The 19,079-nt window shown below is 41.8% G+C and overlaps 1 protein-coding gene across 2 annotated transcripts in view; it reads left to right on the forward strand.

The window, feature by feature from the left end:
- The window catches only part of USP22 (ubiquitin specific peptidase 22), a 91,725-nt gene that overhangs the window by 51,343 nt on the left and 21,303 nt on the right, over window positions 1-19,079 (forward strand). For both annotated transcript variants that reach the window (XM_066640485.1, XM_066640486.1), the window contains one exon: window positions 12,998-13,167. In XM_066640485.1, coding sequence (XP_066496582.1) covers window positions 12,998-13,167 — 170 coding nt within the window. The remainder of the gene's footprint in view (window positions 1-12,997; window positions 13,168-19,079) is intronic.

Here is a 19,079-nt window from a genome sequence, read left to right on the forward strand (position 1 = left end):
CCTGAAACTCCTGAAGAGGAATGAGCTTATATTGGTCAATGTATTGGCAGTCATCATAAGTTCTATGTTGTATGCACAATAACATGAATTTGTTCAGATTCATGTTATGACACATTAGGGCTATGTGCTGGGGGACACGCACATTAAATCTGCCCATGAGGTATGTCTGTTTTGTGCCCAAGCTGCCGATTGGATGTATGTGGAATGTTTCTCCTTGGGTCTATGCAAGAAGAGAAAAGTTGCACAATCAATTCCCAGATTGTATGTGGGATACTGACTGCATCTATGTGATGCATAGGCAAATGGAATGCCCTTCCCCCCCATGGATTCATGCATTGTCTCCTACATTGTTGCTTCCCCAACAATGAATAGCATCTGTATACCGTAAAGTTCTTCTAAGAATGATGGACGGAGTTCCTGTTTGTGAGTTGGTTTCTCTATATTTATTACACACACATATCAGGGTTGGAGTTTTCTTTGGGAGGGGTTTCAAGTTTCTGAATTATCTGTGGTTCAAATGACACATCTTCATTGTGCACAAATATGAAATGGAACATAAGTAACTGGTTCTTATGTTTCCCAGCTCCAAGGTATTTTGCAGAGATTCTTTCTCCTACTTTAGTGTCCACTACATGTGTCTGTCTGTCACCATGTGTCTTATTTGCACTTACAAATCTGTAGGAATAGATGTTGGTTCAGATTGGTTTGAATTGGCATCTCATTTAAAAGCTGTTTCATGCTTGGTCTTATTTTTGTGACTGATCCAGAATGATAAAATGTCAAAACCTTGTCTTCCTCTAGATTTCTTGTTATGGAGCTTTCATCAGCATAGCTACCTCTCTTCAAGATTTCAGCTAGAACGTTCAAACTGGGCAAGGCAGATAGTCTTTGCATATTGAATTCTAGGTGTGCAGGTCATGATTCTGATCTTGTCTGCAGTATCAGTGTGGCAGGTGGTAGAAGAACGGAACATAGGAGATTGATTTTTTTTTTTCAAGCTTAGAGTTCCTTGAGCATCTTGTGGGTTCTTCTCTTAGTGAAGAAACCCTCTGCTGTGATCAATGTTTTCAGTGCCACTTGAAGTTCTTAATCATCAAGTAAGTATCCCCTCCTAAATAAGTGCCTGGCTGCTGCTTGTTTCCAAAGAAAAGGACTGGATTACCCTAATTACCTCAGCATTGACCCTGCCATTATTCTTAACCTTGCTGTTGCAAATTGCACATAATCAAGATAGAGGGACTAGCCCTGGATTTGTATTTGCTCCGTACTCTCTGTGGTGGTTTTTGTGTAATGCTAGAAGTGCAGAATATTCCTCAATGTTTATCACATGTTAATCTGACACTTGAAGACCACAAAAGTCTGAAGTAATTGATTGCTGATATGAAAAGACTCCCTCCATCATACTCCCTTTAAATATATATTTAGTTAGTTTTTCCTTTTGGTAGCTATTTTAAAAATCCCTTTAACTTCGAGATTCAGTCCTCAACATAAGCCATAAGGCCTTGTGTTTTCAATATCTTTACCCATGTGCTCTCAGGTTTGCAAAGTGTCAGCTCATTTCTCAGGGCTCATATATGTTCTCTCATTGTCAAACTGTTGAGAACTAAGGGAGTCTTATGCTTTTCTCGTTTGGAGGCTAAAGGACAAATTTGCGTGGCACCTCATTTTGCATCTCTGCTGAGTTTCTCATGGGACAAGCAGAAAAGTTAGGTATGGAACTTCGGTAGATGTACAAAATGGTGCAGTGCAGAAGATGACATTCGGTTTAAGGTGAAAAACATTCAACATTGCTGTGTTTCCTGGCCTGCTTAGCAGGATGCATCAAAACAGAAAAATGCTCGGTGCCCTGAAAATGCGGAATTAGACTATATTAAAGAACAGACGTATTTTAGGCATATAAGTTTTGGTATAAACACTGCTGCTATGTCACATCAAGAAATCCAGTGTCTCTTTGAAACAGAAGATGAACAGGTTAAAGAATGCATGATCCAGTGGGCAAAAAATGTGGGTTATGAACTTTCAATGGACAGATGGGAGAAATTATGGATAAAACAGACAAAATTTACTTTGAGTGTTAGCATTAAGGAAAATATATATAAGATGATCTATCGTTGGTATGTGACACCAAGTAAATTAGCTAAAATGTATGAAACTATGTCCAATAGTTGTTGGAAATGTAAGAAACAAGAGGGAACATTTTACCACATGTGGTGGACGTGTTCAAAAGTTAAAAAATATTGGTCACAAATTCATGCACAGATACAGTTGATCTTAAAAACAAATATACAATTGAAGCCAGAAGTATTTTTATTAGGTATGACAGATGAGTATGTGGAAAGAAAAAATGAAGTTTTATTTTTGTATATGATAAGCGCTGCCAGAATACTTTATGCTCAAAATTGGAAGACTATGAATATACCTTCGGTGGAGGAATGGTGGATAAGACTTATGGATTATGCGGAGATGGATAAATTAACAATTTTGCTTAGGGAGAATTCAACAGAAACCTTTTTGAAGAATTGGAGTCCAGTTATTGATTTTTTGAATCAGAAAAAGGATGGAGATTTGAGGTATTTTGGATTTGAAGATTGATTTTGAAGTATTAGTGGTATAGATTAACATTTGTTAATGTTTGCTGTATGTATTTGGATTATAAGTATGGGAATGTTTTGGCTTCGCTTGTGCTGCTTTATTGGAATTTTGTTTATGTATGTATTTGTTTTTCTATTTTATGTTTATTATAGTTAAATAAATAAATAAATGACAAAAAAATTAAAAAAAAGAAATCCAGTGTCTCTATGCTATGTTGTAGGCCAAATACTCCCAAGATAATTTGTGATCGTGTGCACAGATCTGAAATGGCTTCATTTTCAAATAACTAATTTACAAGTCTTTGTTCCTGATTCAGGAAATCTTGATTAAATTTGCATATGAATATAGTATTGAAAAAATTATTTCCTTGTTTGTTGTTGATACCTGCGCATATCACAGTGCACACCATCTTAGAAGAAGCATTCTTGTGTGTGTTGGGGAAATGTTCCTCTAAGATGGTGCCTACCATCTACAGTAATTTAGTTCTTGTGGGTGGGGGGGGGGGGGGAACAGGCCAATTAATTAATAGAGCTATTATAATTAATCAACTAAGTTTTGCAGCGCTAACTTCTGCACATTCTTATTTTTGCTAAGCTTTTGTGATTGGTACATGCCAGAATAAAACTTAGTCTTAAGGTGGTAAAGCCAGCCTCAAGACACGTTGCTTTAGCCCTCCATCCAAGAGAGTGTTACAGCAGGCGCCATTACAAGGATCCATGTTGTATCTCGGGATGCACCTTCCAGAGTGTGAATTTTCCTTGGTATTGGCAACCTTCAGTCTCGAAAGACTATGGTATCGCGCTCTGAAAGGTGGTTCTGGAACAGCATCTAGTGTGGCTGAAAAGGCCAATCCGGGAGTGACAATCCCTTCCACACTGGGAGCAAGTGCAGTCTGTCCCTGGTCTGTCTCCCTGGCTATGGGCCTTCCTTCTTTGCCTCTTTGCCTCAGACTGTTGGCAAAGTGTCTCTTCAAACTGGGAAAGGCCATGCTGCACAGCCTGCCTCCAAGCGGGCTGCTCAGAGGCCAGGGTTTCCCACTTGTTGAGGTCCATTCCTAAGGCCTTCAGATCCCTCTTGCAGATGTCCTTGTATCGCAGCTGTGGTCTACCTGTAGGGCGCTTTCCTTGCACGAGTTCTCCATAGAGGAGATCCTTTGGGATCCGCCCATCATCCATTCTCACGACATGACCGAGCCAACTCAGGCGTCTCTGTTTAATTGCCGCATTGCAACGGATAGCGGGGCAGAACTCTTGAATCAAGTGCTGCATTCCCTCAGCTTCCTTTTAGTGCCACCTCTAGATTTATGTTGCTTCAGGTAGCTGTTTGGAATGCCTGTGATGTTTGACCAGTTTTGACCGTGGAGCCTCACATACTAACAGCTTGCATTTTGTTTCTAAGAGATTTGTGGAGGAGAGGCTATTTCTCTGTTACAGAATCATTTTTGCCTTCATCTGGACTGTTCGGTTGCAAACAGACTTAACGTGGTTTCATAAGGTTGCCATCCAGTTCAACTACCTTTGCAGGCCCACCCCGCTGTGCCTTTAGTTCAGCACTGTTTAAGCTGCCTTGGCATTGATTCTAAATGAAGGTGCACAGTTTGATGCAAGGTCACTGCAGAGCTCCTCCAGTATTGATTTACAGCGCTGCTGAGAGCTGCAGACTTGAACTGTCTTTCTAGCAGAGGGCCTGGTATGGGCCGAAATACGCAAACTTAATGCCAGCTGCATCTCCAAGTCATTGTCCTCCATTCTCCTTTTTTGTAGGTAGTAGGCTGTTTGCCGCTGTGTATTCTAAATGCCTTTTAGCTTCTCTTTGACTCCTGCAAAATGCAATATCCTGTTTTCAATGAGAGGAAGTTGAAGGGAGAGTATTGGCTGATTGTTGTTCTCCATGAAAATGCAAGGATCTTGACTTTGGGGTTTCCTTGACATTCATTCTAGTCGGAATGGAACATGCAACTTTGTGGCTTGACAAGAGGGAAAACTTGTATTGATTAGTATGAGTTGGGAGTTTGGGAGGGCACCAGGATGAGGTCTCTTGTTATCTGGTGTTATCTGGTGTTAACCCCTGCTAATTGGGTAAGAGGCACTTTTTCAAGTGGGTGCTCCTTTTTTTAGCAGGGGGAGAGTAACTGGCCCATCTCACCCCAGCAGTGTCTGTTCTAGTGGCTGTCTGCTGGTGTTCATTTGCATCTTTTTAGATTGTGAGCCCTTTTGGGACAGGGAGCCATTTAGTTATTGGATTTTTCTCTGTAAACCGCTTTGTGAACTTTAAGTTGAAAAGCGGTATATAAATACTGTTGATTGATTGATTGATCTGGTGTGCTCCCTGGGGCATTTGGTGGGCCGCTGTGAGCTACAGGAAGCTGGACTAGATGGGCCTATGCCCTGATCCAGTGGGGCTGTTCTTATGTTCTTATGAGTTGTGTGTGGAGGCTCCCCATTCCTGTATTAATAATACCTGTATTATTATTATTATTACCTGAAAGGACCTCTGTCAAAATTGGACACATGTTGCATGTACTTAAAATGCTGAGAGCTGCCTACCAGTAATACAGTCAACCTTTCTGGACCTGCACAGAGAGAATCTTCCTGATTGGTTAAACATTTAGGAGTGACCAGTGTGATTTTTGCACTTCCTTACCTTTCTGGAAAGGAAAGCACTACATCTTTCATGACAGTGGTTAAGCAATATATTGGTGGTGACACTGACTGTGATTATGAGGCTAGTTTAAAACTGTGGCCAAGCCAGGTATCCTGCTTTGGAATTCTGTGAACAGTGGTGGTCATATGAATGCGTACCATGGTTAAAGCCAAAGAGGTGAGAATTCTCACCCCAGTGAGAGCAGAGTCCTACTCTCCTAATTGCTTTTCCTATGGTAAACCAATTGAGCATCAGGCCTCTAAGCAAGCGAGGGTAAACAAAAAATAATAGACTGTAAAAGAGAAGAATTGAAGTAGCACATGGAAACTTATGTGATCAGATATTAATTCACAGAGTCATGTTCAAAATGCTTTCTACCTACCTTTCTCCATTTAGCTGTTCGGGGTGAATCTCTCTTCTGTGAATCACATTGCAATGTAGTGTCTGTTTTTGAATATTTCATCAATTCTGGATGACATTTGGCTTATCCTGTTGAGAGAAGGTAGAATGGAGCTATTAATGTCATGTTAGAGTTTGCCAGGGGAAAAGCCTATGGCACCAAAATCATTTTGAAAGCTAACTGAATTTCACAACCAGCCTTTTTTTTTTTCCCTCTCATGATGTAGCTATAAGTGGCAGTAGAAACTCACAAGAAGTCCAAGTGGTGGTTGCCATAGTAACTTTGACTGAATATCCCGAATGTATTTGTGTATTAAACCTCTTAACCGTGAATCCACGCCATTTATCCTGGTCTTGGTAGCCAATCAGAGTTCATGGTTGCCATGCCCTTATGGTTGGGAGTCTTGCCTCTGTCAACAGTAAGACATCTAGCAAAATTCCCAGAACACCTCCAAAGTTTGGAGTAAATTTGGAGTAAAATCCTCATTCTAAGCAGGAAAGGACAGCAAAGGGTTCTTCCTGCGCTCTGTGTTCAAGGTAGATCTTTATAAACAAAAATTGATATGACTAAATGTGTAAAACACAATCTTCTGAAGTTTGAGAAACACTGCATTAGAAACTTTCCAACAGCCTTTAGGAAATTACTGTGGAGAAATCTCTGTGTAGTCCTGGTAACTCCCAGTATTGACTACTGTATTATAGTTGTTCAGTATTAGTTGCCACATTGAACCATCATTTTTATTTTGCCTCGGGCTGGCAGCAGAAAAACTGACTCATGAGCATGGTAGAGCAATAGGGTGAAAGCCACCTACAAATTCAACTTGTAATTCTGGAATTTCCGATGATCTCAGGACATAAGACTTCCCATTCAACTTGTGGATATTGACTTCAACATGTGATTGATTCCCAGTCCAAAATATGAACAAAACCTGTATTGTTTGCATCTGAGTTGTTGCAGTAACCTGTATGCATGTTACGACATTTTAAATTTTGTGTGTTTGCTGTCTTTACCTCTTTCTCTCCCGTGCATTTTATCACCCGGAAGCATCACCTCAAGGACTTCATCAAGTTTCAAGTTTCAGTAGACCTTTATTGGCATAAAATACAGAGAAAGAACAAAACAAAACAAAAATATACAAAGACACCACAACATAGACATCAGTCTTTTCCTCACATACTGCCCAGAGTTCCAGAGCTCTGCCTGGCAATTACCCCAGATAAAAAGGCAGCGACCCTATCAAGGGTCTCAGAGTCAGATGTGGAAAGGAGAGACTGAAGCATGATTGAGTCCTCCCAGCCCTGCATCCTAGTTAGCAAAGGGCCTAGATATTTCTTGCGTGAGACGTCATGAAGTGGGCAGTAGAAAAGGGTATGTGTTATGGTCTCAATACAATCTTCATCATTGCATTGAAAGTTGCAGTCTTGAGTTTTTGTGCCTTGAATTTTAGTAATCTCCTTGGATGTGTGAGCTGCAGAGGGTGGTAAAACATGTGGCATGGTCTTCAACCCTCTAGGTATGCTATTTCAGTATTCATCTGAGGGCATACATTTGTCAGAATATCCAGAAAAGCTAAGGTACCCTGACAGGTTTTTCAGCCCCAAGCTGGTTCAGCTTCACACAAGCAGATGCATTGCTTGGCTTCTGGTATGAAAATTCCCTCTCCGGTGCTACATCTGATTCCCTGTTTGCTATTGCAAGTTGATTTAATCATCACATGGTGAATGTGCTTTGTGAACCAGCTGTTTTCTTTCCAGATTTACCAATAGGATCCACTTCTGCATTACATATGGCGCTGGCTAACTATTTCAACACACACCTTCATCAGAAAGGTCTGCAGCACTGCTCTAGTCTATACACTTGATAAACATGGAAACAGTGAAATTTGCACAACATAATGAAGAGAACAACCTTTAAGATTAGCCTTGCAGAGAATGTTTCAGGCAGTTGGTAACAGGCTGGTGTTTAATAGCATTGAATCATTTTTACTGACAATGAATGGCTAAACTGGTTTTACTGGATATTCTAGATAGCTACATATGAATCTTTATTAGAATCCTCCTTTTTATCATTGGTAATGAGGTGCTACATACCTTTTCTTTGAGGAAAGCTACATCCTCCCTTTATTTGTTACATTTGTTATGCATTTCAACACAATGCTGTCTGCCATTGCCTTCAACAGGAGATAGATTGAACCCTCTTCCTCGGTTTATTTATATTGTGAAAGAGCATCTTAAGAGCATTTCCTTGTTTTCTTCCAAAGGCTTTGAACTCTAGGACTTCTAGGAGCATGACAGGTGCATCTCTGAGACTATTGAAAGATAACACTTTCCATGCAAAAATAAACCTTTGACAGGTAACCTGGGAGTATAGCTCTGTTCCTAGTGAAGATGAATGCACCCTCAGGATTCCTGCAACAAGCAGGCCAGAAACACGTGTGACTGAGAACAATTTTGCAGCAAAGAAAGGTGGAGTGCTCCTGTAATGATGTATGTAATCAATATGATTGATGGCATGGGCCGAGCACATATGTATAGTACTCTCACCCCCTCTGGTTTCAATGGACATCACAAAACCAACTTAAACTTAATAGGCAGGGCTGCCTCCTGTGGCTTGTTCTAATTGTGTGAATATATGGCATGGGTCACTGCTGCATCCAACCTCTACCCCCCACCCCCAAAATGTGTGTTGGCTTCCTCTTTTTTTCTGCTTCAGGAGTTCTGTGTAAGGCTGGCTTGTCCCAGTGCTGCTACAGTGGCTGTGCCAGCATGGAGGTGGACTGTGTGTGTTTCCCAAGGTAAGAATTATCTAGTCATTTGTGTGGAATGTTGCTCTGCTGTGTAATGTGAGGCTTAATTGAATGTGCGGTTTCTTCCCCAGGTGATAGGGCAAAGATAAGCTGTACCAGTCTACATATTGCTCCACTGGTATAACCCAGATCTGAACTTCATCCCAAGTAAGTCAGACTTCTAAATTCAAATCCTTCTTTAAAGAGTCTTTAAGCTGTCTAATGTCTAACTCCACTGCTGTCTTGTGCATTACAGGGTACCGTGTGACCAGTCCATCAGGCTGCCGTGTGACCACATTAACCCCTGCCTCCTGGATTCTCCCCCCCCACCCCCAATATAGAGTCTGAAGAATTTTTGCAAGCAGGTCAACCATTTACCGAGAGAGATCTTTGGGCCTGTCACAGAGTGGGATAGTACCGGATCCCCCAACTTAGTAATGAACTCGCTGGGTGACCTTTTAGCATCAAGATCACTTGGGTTTAGTTTCTCACCCTGAAATAGAAGACAAATAGCTGCCTACCACACAGTGTTGTTGTGAAGATAAATAAACTGGCATTGTGGTTTCTTGAAATTCAACTTTAGTTTTCTCAAGCCTCTTAGCAAAACCCATGCAAGTGGTCTCAACATGTGCATTTGATTCCACATTCCACCTTTTGTGGATACCACTTTCATCCAAGTGGTAGTACACTTGGGTGTGGGGGGTACTGTGTAGTACACAGGGGTGGGGGACTTGCTTCATAATTGCCCCTGCAGCAAGACAGAGAGGTTTTTTCAGTTACTGCTGTCCCTTGAACCTTTCTTGCCCAGCTTGAACCCTGATGAAAGACCAGGTCACTGTACAGCTCTACTTTGCCGTTGGTGCACTGGTGTCCTAGCCATCTGCACTCCTAGTGGGGCAGGCTTGGCAGAACAGTACCTTGTAGTCACCATGGTGGTGGGGTCAAGTAACACTGACCAAGCATTGAAAACCATCATTACTAGTTAAGAAGCGCTGTCCTAAGAGCACCTGAAAAGAAGACGCACAGGCCTGTGAGCAAACACAAAGTGTGCTGTCCCCTGCAGTCATGTGGAACTTGGTCATCCTTTCCTGTTCCCTGAAGCAGCTTCTTTCAGTCTGCCCTTCTTCAGGCTAGAGCAGAAGATGCTTTAAAAACAGGAAGCAATTTCATCTGTCTGCATTATGGGAGGTGGAGGAACATTGTCAGTCTGTGAAGTACCAGTAGTGCTGCAGATGTATTATGGGAGCCTGGACCCTGGCAAAGTTTCCACTCACATGTGCAAGTATCTATGCAAAGCCCCAGCTGCTTTCAGTGAGATTGTGTCTCATATTTGCATCAGGCATTTAGGTGTATAACCCATTTTTCCTGCACTTACTTTATTTATTCTCCCTTTCGCCAAGCTGGTCTCTTGGCTAACATATACAGAGTATTTAAAAAGTTTTATAAACAAATTGGAAATCAACAAACAATATATTCTAGCAGCATCTAACAGTAGATCACGTGAAGATGTGACAGAACAGAGCTGCCTCTCTTCTTTAACCCAAACAATTTTCCAAGTTCTACAAGGAAGTGAAGCCAGGAGGTGAACACACATCAGCAGGGATTACCTGTGCCTGAGTTGCATGCTGTATTTGATTTGAAATCATTTTTAACTTGAAGACAATGACTTTTTGTTGCATCAGAATTATAGTCTCACTGTATATCCCTCCCTCTTTATCTTGAACACAGCACATACAACTGTATCTAAAACAGCTACTTACTTCACACCTCTGGTATATTTACCTTTGCATCTCCACAACCTTTCTTGTATTACATTATAGAACTACAGAGGCAAATGAGAAGCTAACCCTTAGATAAGAGATGATCGGTACATACCAGTGTGTCCCCCTCCCCCCCAAAAGCAAAGTCGAATAACTAATGCACTGAACTTCTCTCCAGATAAAAATGACTGGGGAACTTAATGAATGAACAGAAGTGACGGTTCAATTAGGGTGGCAATATTGTGTTAATGACAATGATTCAGGGAAGATCTGAGTGTGCATCGGTTGAAACTGTGTAATCGAGCACAGTGATAGTTCATGGTAACCTAGCAACAGCTATGCACCCTTTCTGTAAAGGATGCTGTCGTCTTTAATACGTTCTTGTATATCGCAATGGCCATTTTAGTACAGGTTGAGTATCCCTTATCTGGATTGCTTGGAATGAGAATGTGTCAGAATTTTGAATTTGTCTGGATTTGGGAATTTGCATCAATATAATGAAGTGTTTCCAATTGCTTTTTTCAGTGTTACCCATATGGGTGTCTGCTAGCCTTTTTGACATTTTTCAACAATGTACAGGTACACACCACAAAGCAGAGAACAGAACTTAACAACTTTTACCTACACTGCACGTGGGAATGAGCGCAAGACCTACACATTACAGAAAGCTTTAAAAAGTAAAACAGTCAGTTCTCTTTATATGCAGACTTGCTTATCTGTGAGATACAGAACTGCTACCTACCTCTCGTCATCTGCGACTCTATTCTTGTTACCCGCTAATACTGTACTGGTGCTGCATTAAATGGGCATTGGTTTTGGTCCATGGAGAATTGTTGGACAGATTTGTGTCCTCTTCCAGACCTGCCCCATTACCTTGGGCGCCATCTCAGGGGCTTCAGCTAAACCTTCACAACCCTGGTTATAATGAGAGGCTGATGATGAGAAGTTTGTGGAAGGCTACCTGAGGGCTGGGGCAAGCCAAGGGAAAGAGCCAAGAGGGAGGAGGAGGAGGAAGACAGGTGAAGTAACCCCTTCCCCACTGCTGAGGCCTCATTGTTGGGCAAGAAACCTTCAGTGAGTCAAGGGATAGCCAGCACGGAGGAGGAAACATCAGATGATGGAGATGTAGGTGAACCCTCGCTATCACCCAACCTCATAGACTGCAAATTAAGATTCAGGTTCATAAAGTGTGCAGTGAAGAGGGACCTCTGAAACATAGTCCCATTTTCCCCATAGGCTCAATGAATCAGTATCTGCTAATTCGGTATCCACTTGATTTTCCAGTAGTGTAACTCTAGCGGCTAACGAGAACTTACTGTATTATTTCACTGTGGTGATACAAATTTTACAAGTAACTCAATCATTTGGATTGGGACAGTTTCTTGGTGATGTTACCTAAGGGCTACTGGTTTATATGAGAACATTTTATTTACAGACTACATTTATATACCACTGTTCTTTGTAAGCACCCAGCGCTGTTTATAGAGCTTAAAATAAAAGCTTAAATGTCTGAGAGACCTGACTTATTTGTGGGAGGAATAAGTAAGAAATGTAAGCTCATTCAGGTATCCCCTCTTTCACCTTGTTACACAAACCCTCTTGATACAATGCTCACTGAACTTGCAGAAAGGGGAGTACTCTGACTACATAGAGGACCAGGAAGTGTTGCTAAAGAGGGTATGGAGTTGCATAATGACCAGGTGCAACACGTGTTGCGAGAGGCAGTCCTGAGAGGGAAGAAGTTGGATGGTGTCACCTAAGCAACTGAAGAGGGCACCACTCCTTTCTCTGGACCAACCAGCTGGAATGACTGCTGGACTCTGTGTTATTTAATATGAGGCAGGCAGGCATGTGGTGGGGGAGGGGATGCACAAGCATCTCCTGGCATCGTGCTCTGTGTGTTTGAGCAAGAATGGAGGACGAGGTGGGGGCAAGTGGGGAAATAAATGCAGTGGCTGGTGGGTGTGGGACCACAGCCATCCGTTGTCCCAGCACTTTGCCTCATGGATGAATTGACCCTAGATGAAAGTAAAACACTGGTAGAAAGCATGCTTTGCTGCTGTGTAGCTGTGATCCGCTTGTATCTTTGACTCTTAAGTGGGTGGTGCATTGTCATCTGTAAGTCTGTGTAAGACCTACAGAGAGTTAGTGGTCACTGAAAGTGGCTTCTAAAGGCAACGTTTTTAGAACCTCTAGTATGAAAAACACAACTGTACTTTAGGGAGTAATATTAGCTGCTTTGCTCAAGAATATATAAAACGATCCAGCAGTACATATTTAGCAAGACGGACTCTTTTTAGATAATCAATACTTGATGTAGTCAAATGTGATCGGGAGCCATATCTTGCTGGGCTGTCTTGAATAAGCTGTTAACTATGAAGCATAAACATTTCTGAAATGTTCATTTATAAAGGCCTCTCTCTCTCTCTCTCTCTCTCTCTCTCTCTCTCTCTCTCTATATATATATATATATATATATATATATATATATATATATATATATACACACACACACAGACACACGCACCTAGGTTTATATTGTAGCCTATCTCAGAGTCTTGATAATGAGCACTAAAAGGTCCTTATAAAGAGACATCTTGAAAGCTTTATAATGGAAGGGTCTTTCTGGTGCACTGGAACAATATTCTGCGTGAGAGTTAAAAAAAAAAATCTAAATACCACTATTATACTTGCAATTATTGAATGCCAAATATTGTGATTTTTTTTTTAAAGACAGAAGTTAACTAAAGTGAGCTATAGCTACAGAATGGAGCTATACTGATTTCCTGCCTCCTCTTCTTGTCTTTGTTAATGTAGGTCTAAGAGGGCTAATCAATCTTGGGAACACGTGTTTTATGAACTGTATTGTCCAAGCACTTACCCACACTCCACTACTGCGAGATTTCTTCCTCTCTGACAGACACAAATGTGAAATGCAAAGCCCCAGCTCTTGTCTGGTCTGTGAAATGTCTACGCTTTTTCAGGAGGTGAGTCATTCTTTCCCCTTACCCATAACTTTATACATTCTTCCTATTTTGACACATTTGGTGCTGTTATTTGATTTAGTTTTAATTCGGACATAGCACAAACTATAATTTTTTAGCTTCCAACCATTAAGCAAACAGTGGTTTAGAACTGTTTGCTTTATTGTCCATCCTCCCAGCACTCAGCTTCATGAATTAACTCTTCTCTGTGTGGTACGGCAACCTTCTGAGGTGTCCCAGTGGTCAAAATTAGTGTTTGTCCGTTCAGAGATCATGCTGAACTGTGATTAGTGCAATCTGTGGTTTGCAAACCCAGTTGAAAATAGGATTTCTGATTCCGGCTTCACTGGCCAGTTCAGAAGACCAAACAGTGCTGGAGGAACATTCGTAAGCCCTGCTGGCCAGACCAAGATCTGATGATGTTGGAGAAAGAGTTAAACCACTACCTGCAGACCATGATCTCACTCCAGAATGCAGAATATTTTGGTCCAGTGAGGGCATAATACTTAAACATGGTTAGCTATAGCAGTGCTTTGTTTCTTTAATTCTGGTTAAGATCCTAGCCATGTGGTTTAGCTTGCCAAGTTTAATCCTAAGCCTAGGGGGTGTATTATTAGAAGTGATTGATGAGACCTTGTAAGCAGAGTAGCTAAGGAGGCAGGGAAGTTGTCTTAACCATAGATTAGTTGTTGCTGATGTGTTACTTATTGCAACCATGGTTTTCATATCCAAACTGTAGCTTTACATCCTAGTTGGCAGCCATATGGGTGTTCAGACACGAGGCTCAGCTGTGGCTATGTCTGCATAGAGCAGCAGAGATGTGTTCCCTTTAGTGCAGGGGTCTCTAAACTTTTCGGCCAAAGGGCCACATCAAATATCTGGCACAGTGTCAAGGGCCGGAAAAAAAATTAAATATAAAATTTAAATAGATCTTAGATAAAATAATGAATAAATGAATGGGCTTAAATGTTCAGGATTCCTCCAAGCACCAACATAGCCCAAGAAATAAAGCACACACTTAAATGGACCCCCATTCCCGCAGCCCACAAGCACAACTCCGGTTGTGTTTGGTCAACTGGGCCAGAGGCTCTCAGGGGATCAGAGGCTGGCTGTGGGCCGGATAAAGTCTCTCCGCAAGCTGCATCTGGCCCCCGGGCCGGGGTTTGGAGACCCCTGCTTTAGTGGAATAATATCAGTGAGTGTCTTTGTTCTGTAAAGTTTGAATGTATATATTAATGTATATATTAATGGCCGCAGTTGCATCAGGTCACTTTTACAAAACTTCTTGCAAATAGTGATAACTCCTAATACCATTGAGCTGCTCCTACTTCTTTGCCTAAAATGAAAATTCAAAATATTAAGGAAATCATTCATCAAGTTGAATGACTTAAAGGAATCAGGAAATGGCCTTTTTCTACAGCCGCTTGTCACCATAGAAAATTACCCATGTGGCACGCTTCCTGAGATATGATTATTCAGTTTCAAAATTACTGTTCTTTTGTGATATGATTGACAGCTCATCTCTGAAATAAAGGTGGGAGGTATGATGAACTGTAATAAATATACAAATAGGACTTGGCTAATTTCTCATCCATATCAGAGGAAATAGCAGCAGCAGCAGCAAGTATATCTTGTGACTTGAAAGTTTCAGCTTTCAAGATAATAGAAAACACGAAACTTGTTCATATCTAAAGAAGGTTTGTGTGATCTGAAAGGTTCTTTTGCTTGCATAAAAGAGGAGTGTGATTTTTCGTCCACCTCCCTTTTTCCTTTGGCCACTCCTGGCATCATACTTAATGCTATTCCTAAGCATTCCTTATGTTCAAGATTGACTTTTTGTGGGAGACTGCAGCATGGAGGAGAGAGGTCAGGAGAGCCTTGTTCCATGAGCTGAACTCTGCTTATGTCTCTCTGGATGGTAGCCTGTATTCCAATAGGGCATCTTCTGTACCTCTTTGTATTTTTCTTTGTAGACTCCTCCAACACTTGGTTCTTGCTGCTTTTAGTGTTCTAGTACAGCCGTCCCAACCCATCAGGATTGGGAAAGCAAAATTCCAAAATGGCAGAAAGGGGTGGTCGCTAAAGGGACAGACGTTTTGCCCTCTGGAGTGCACCTTCATTGTTGCATCACTATCTTGACATTGGATTAACAACAAAACTGGATTTCAATCAGCTTTACAATTTAGTACAAACTGAAATCCTAGCTGCAGAAACCCTGCTCCAAGAGATTCGTTCATAAGTGAAGTCCATTGTTTTGTCTTAAACTGGAGTGTGACGGTTGTGTTTGAGGAAAGATCTGCCCAGACAAAATGAAAGGAGGCTTAGCAGAAGAATTTTGGAAGACCTCTGGCACGCTCCGATTTGGAGGCTGTGGACAGAAAGGGTGTGAGTTCTCTGTGCTTACAAAGAATATGAAAATTTTGCACACAACCAGCTGAATTCAGTGAGCTGTGCAGACTATGTAGATTAAGCTCCTCTGTATAGATTTGCTTATTTTTGCATAAAATTGATTCTGCTCTTTCTAGTCTTTGGAATTAGTACAAGCTCTGCAGTACTCTTCAATTCTGTGCACAGCCATTGGAAAACCTGCCCAACTTCTCCTTTTGGCTTCTGAGATTTCATCAAGCGTGGGCTTGGAAGGCGAGAAGTCAGACTTCACAGTCTTGTGTGTTTAGGAAAGCCAAGGTTCTCAGAAGTTCTTTGTCCACTGCAAAATTGTGAATGTAGGCCCATTTGGCAGGCAGGTTCCGGACATGTAATGTCTGATCTTGGTGCAGGAATGTGGACTAGATTCCCTCCTGGTTCCTTGGGGTACTGTGTGTGTAATCTTTAGGGATAACTCCCTCGCTTTGTAGAAGTCATCTAGCATAGTACTGCTTTTTCCACATCAAAGGATAGAGTTGGTTGTATCCTTCCAGGATCTGCTCTGTCTCTTTGCTTGATTATTCTTATCTGTTGAAAATAATGTGCATGAAGAACGGCACTAAGGTCCTTTGGGGGGGTAGTCTAGATGAGATATGGAGTAACTTTGCTAAATGTGTAGCATCATTTGTGCTCAGGCCATGGCTTCAAGGATGCCTTGTTGGGCCTGTTGACACCTTCTGCTGTGAAATACCTGCTTCATTAGGATGAAAAGGCATCTTAAGAAGTATTAAATACTGTCCAGCTGGATAGCTGCAGTGGAATAATTATGGAGAGTGCTGTTGGTTAGAGTGACCAGATAGTGCCAGGACTAATTGTGAGGCCTGATAGTACAGAGGAGTTTTATTGCTGCGGTTCCCTGAATTATGTTGTCACAGCAGCTGTGTCAGCAGATTTCAATTACCACACCCCAGCTTTAGTCCTTCGATGTCACTTTTGTTGGAATCCAAGACTTACTTATTGATCCTATTATACATAAAAGAGGTGGTTTTTTTTGCTGTTGTTCTTTGTCTTGTTGCATTGCTGCAGTGTAGTCTTGTGCCAAAAATATTGGTAGCTCTGCAAGGAAAAGCTTTACATTATGTATGTGCGGATCTCAAAGGTACAAACTAGGAAGGCTACCCCCCTCTCCTTTCAGGATGTTCAAACAATATGCCATGCAGAATTTGCTATCACTTTACTGGTTATTTTCTTGAGCTCTGATGCAGTAGGAACCACCAGCTCTGTATGCAGTTTGTAAAACCTATTTGACCATTGTCTCACACTTGAGATCTCCTTGCCCTGCAGAGTTGTATTTCTGCAGGCATGGCCTAGCAGAGCAATTCCCAAACTTACCCTGGTCACAGCACCCTTAGTGTTACAGGAATTCTGTCACAGCGCCCTATCCCAGTGGCGCTGCACTATGGGAGGACGAGACATCTGCCAGCACACCCCTGAGATTGCGCAGTATCGCACGAGATCACATGAAATCTTGTGCAGAATTATTTCACCCACAGTCTCAGCCTGGCCAAGATGGCCACACATGGGAGAGCCCATGCCCCCTTGAGTTAGCTGGATCACACAGTTTGGGAACCACTGGCCTAGCAATGATGATACTCTGTTGTTGCCTGTTGATGAATTGTATTGAAAACCCCAGTTCCTATGGCAGACACAGCTCTGCATGAACAGCCTGTTTCAGAAAAGAGGACAGATCTGACAAACAAACAAAAAAATCCAGGACTGTATTTCAGCAAGTTGTATCAAAGAGTCTCAACAAGAAATGGCATTAAGAAAAAGCATAAAATGTTTCTGTACAATGCAATACAGTAATTGCTAAGAGTGGTGAACTGGACGTGGATATACCACTAAGGAGTTGTTCAGAAGCACCAAAGTGTAGTTGGGCATTACATGAATGGACACCAAAGAGCTTTGAATGCATTCCTTCCCTCTCTTCTCAGAATGGCCAAACTGTAATTTGTGCTTCCTTCAAACAAGGATGACAAAGCAGGAGGGAATTGCCACCCACAGTGGGATCAGGGTGCCTGAGGCTTCTTGGTACTTTTTTTAACATAACCATGGTCTGGCACTGTATCTGAACAATCCCTAAGTATTACCTAGTTCTGGTCTTAGTAAGACTCTCTGTGGCATTCTAGAAAGTTCGTTGTAAAAATAATGAACTTTGCCTCACAAGCTGACACTTCAAAAAGGGAAAGAGTAGGAGTAAACAGGAGAGACCAGAGCGCTCTGACAAAAGTATATTATGTTTTCATCTCTTATGGCAATTGATCAGTCAGCCCCAAAATAGCCCATCTACGAGTCTAGCTAGTGTAGCATAGTGGCTAAGAAACTGAGCTGTGAATTGGGATGAATTGGATCAAATCTCGCCTCTGCCAAGAACGTGCTAGGTGGTCTTGGACAACTCATGCCCTTGCAGCCTTGGCTCCCCAGCTGCAAATGTGGGGAAATAATGGTTGCTTCCTTTGCAAGACTGTTGTAAGAACATCATAAAGATAAAATGAATGTGCAAAGCATTTTACAAAGTGCTCTGTATAAATGCTAAGTATTAATATCGCTTTGTAAAGTTTCATTAGTGTGGTAGAATAAGCTGCAGTAGAGACAAAAACCTACATTGTGAATTTGCCTGGCCATTAGAAACAAAACACATCCTAAAAGCAAGGTGTTTGGTTAGAGCAAACTTTTTGTTGTTGACGTAGGTGTTACGAACAGCTTGAGCCAAAGAGATTTGGGGTGGGCTGACATTTTTACTTTTTGCTTTGAATATCAATGAGGAGAAGGAACCAGACTCCCTCTGGTTCTCATTATTTTGCGAGTTCGGATGAAGCGCAGAACAGGTTGTCAACCATGCTTGTGATGTGCAGCCAAGTTTGCTCTGCAATAAGTTGAGAGAAAATGCAACCACCTCCTGGATGCCTGGTTGCCAGTTTGCTGGACCGGCATTGCAAAATGGAGCCTGAGCACTCTTGCGTTCAGATGCTCTGTGGGCACGGCCAGATACATGATGAATGCGGACTTGCCTCTGAAAATGGTCACCCCAAGGATCAGGTTCTCTCTCCCATTATGTAGATTTGGAAACATGTGCTATGATGATGTCCTATTCTTTTCTTCCTCCCCCTCGCCTCAGTTAGCAGCTAAAAGTGTGGAGCACCATTCCACCCTTCTGTAATTGCTACACATTATCAATAAGGGGGGGAGACTTAACATGAGGTTGCTGTTTTCAGCATGGCATGTACCCAGTGTGTGCCATTTCTAAATCTGCTCTTGTAAGAATGTGTTAAAAGGTAAGTATTCATTGTGAGATATCTGTACCACAGTCAACGTCGAGGCAACCGTGTTTGTCGCACAGGGTGGTGACTCCTGGTGTTGCCTGCCAAGCATGTAAATATATAAGTAATTGATGGTGACTTGATGACATCACTGCCAGTTACTTCCGGGTTGCAATCTGGTGACTCAGATAGTGTAGAGCAGCAAGAAAGTGATGAGTCAGTGGCTTGGCT

This window comes from Tiliqua scincoides, chromosome 13 (assembly GCF_035046505.1).
Source record: "Tiliqua scincoides isolate rTilSci1 chromosome 13, rTilSci1.hap2, whole genome shotgun sequence".
NCBI classification, from domain to species: Eukaryota; Metazoa; Chordata; class Lepidosauria; order Squamata; family Scincidae; genus Tiliqua; species Tiliqua scincoides.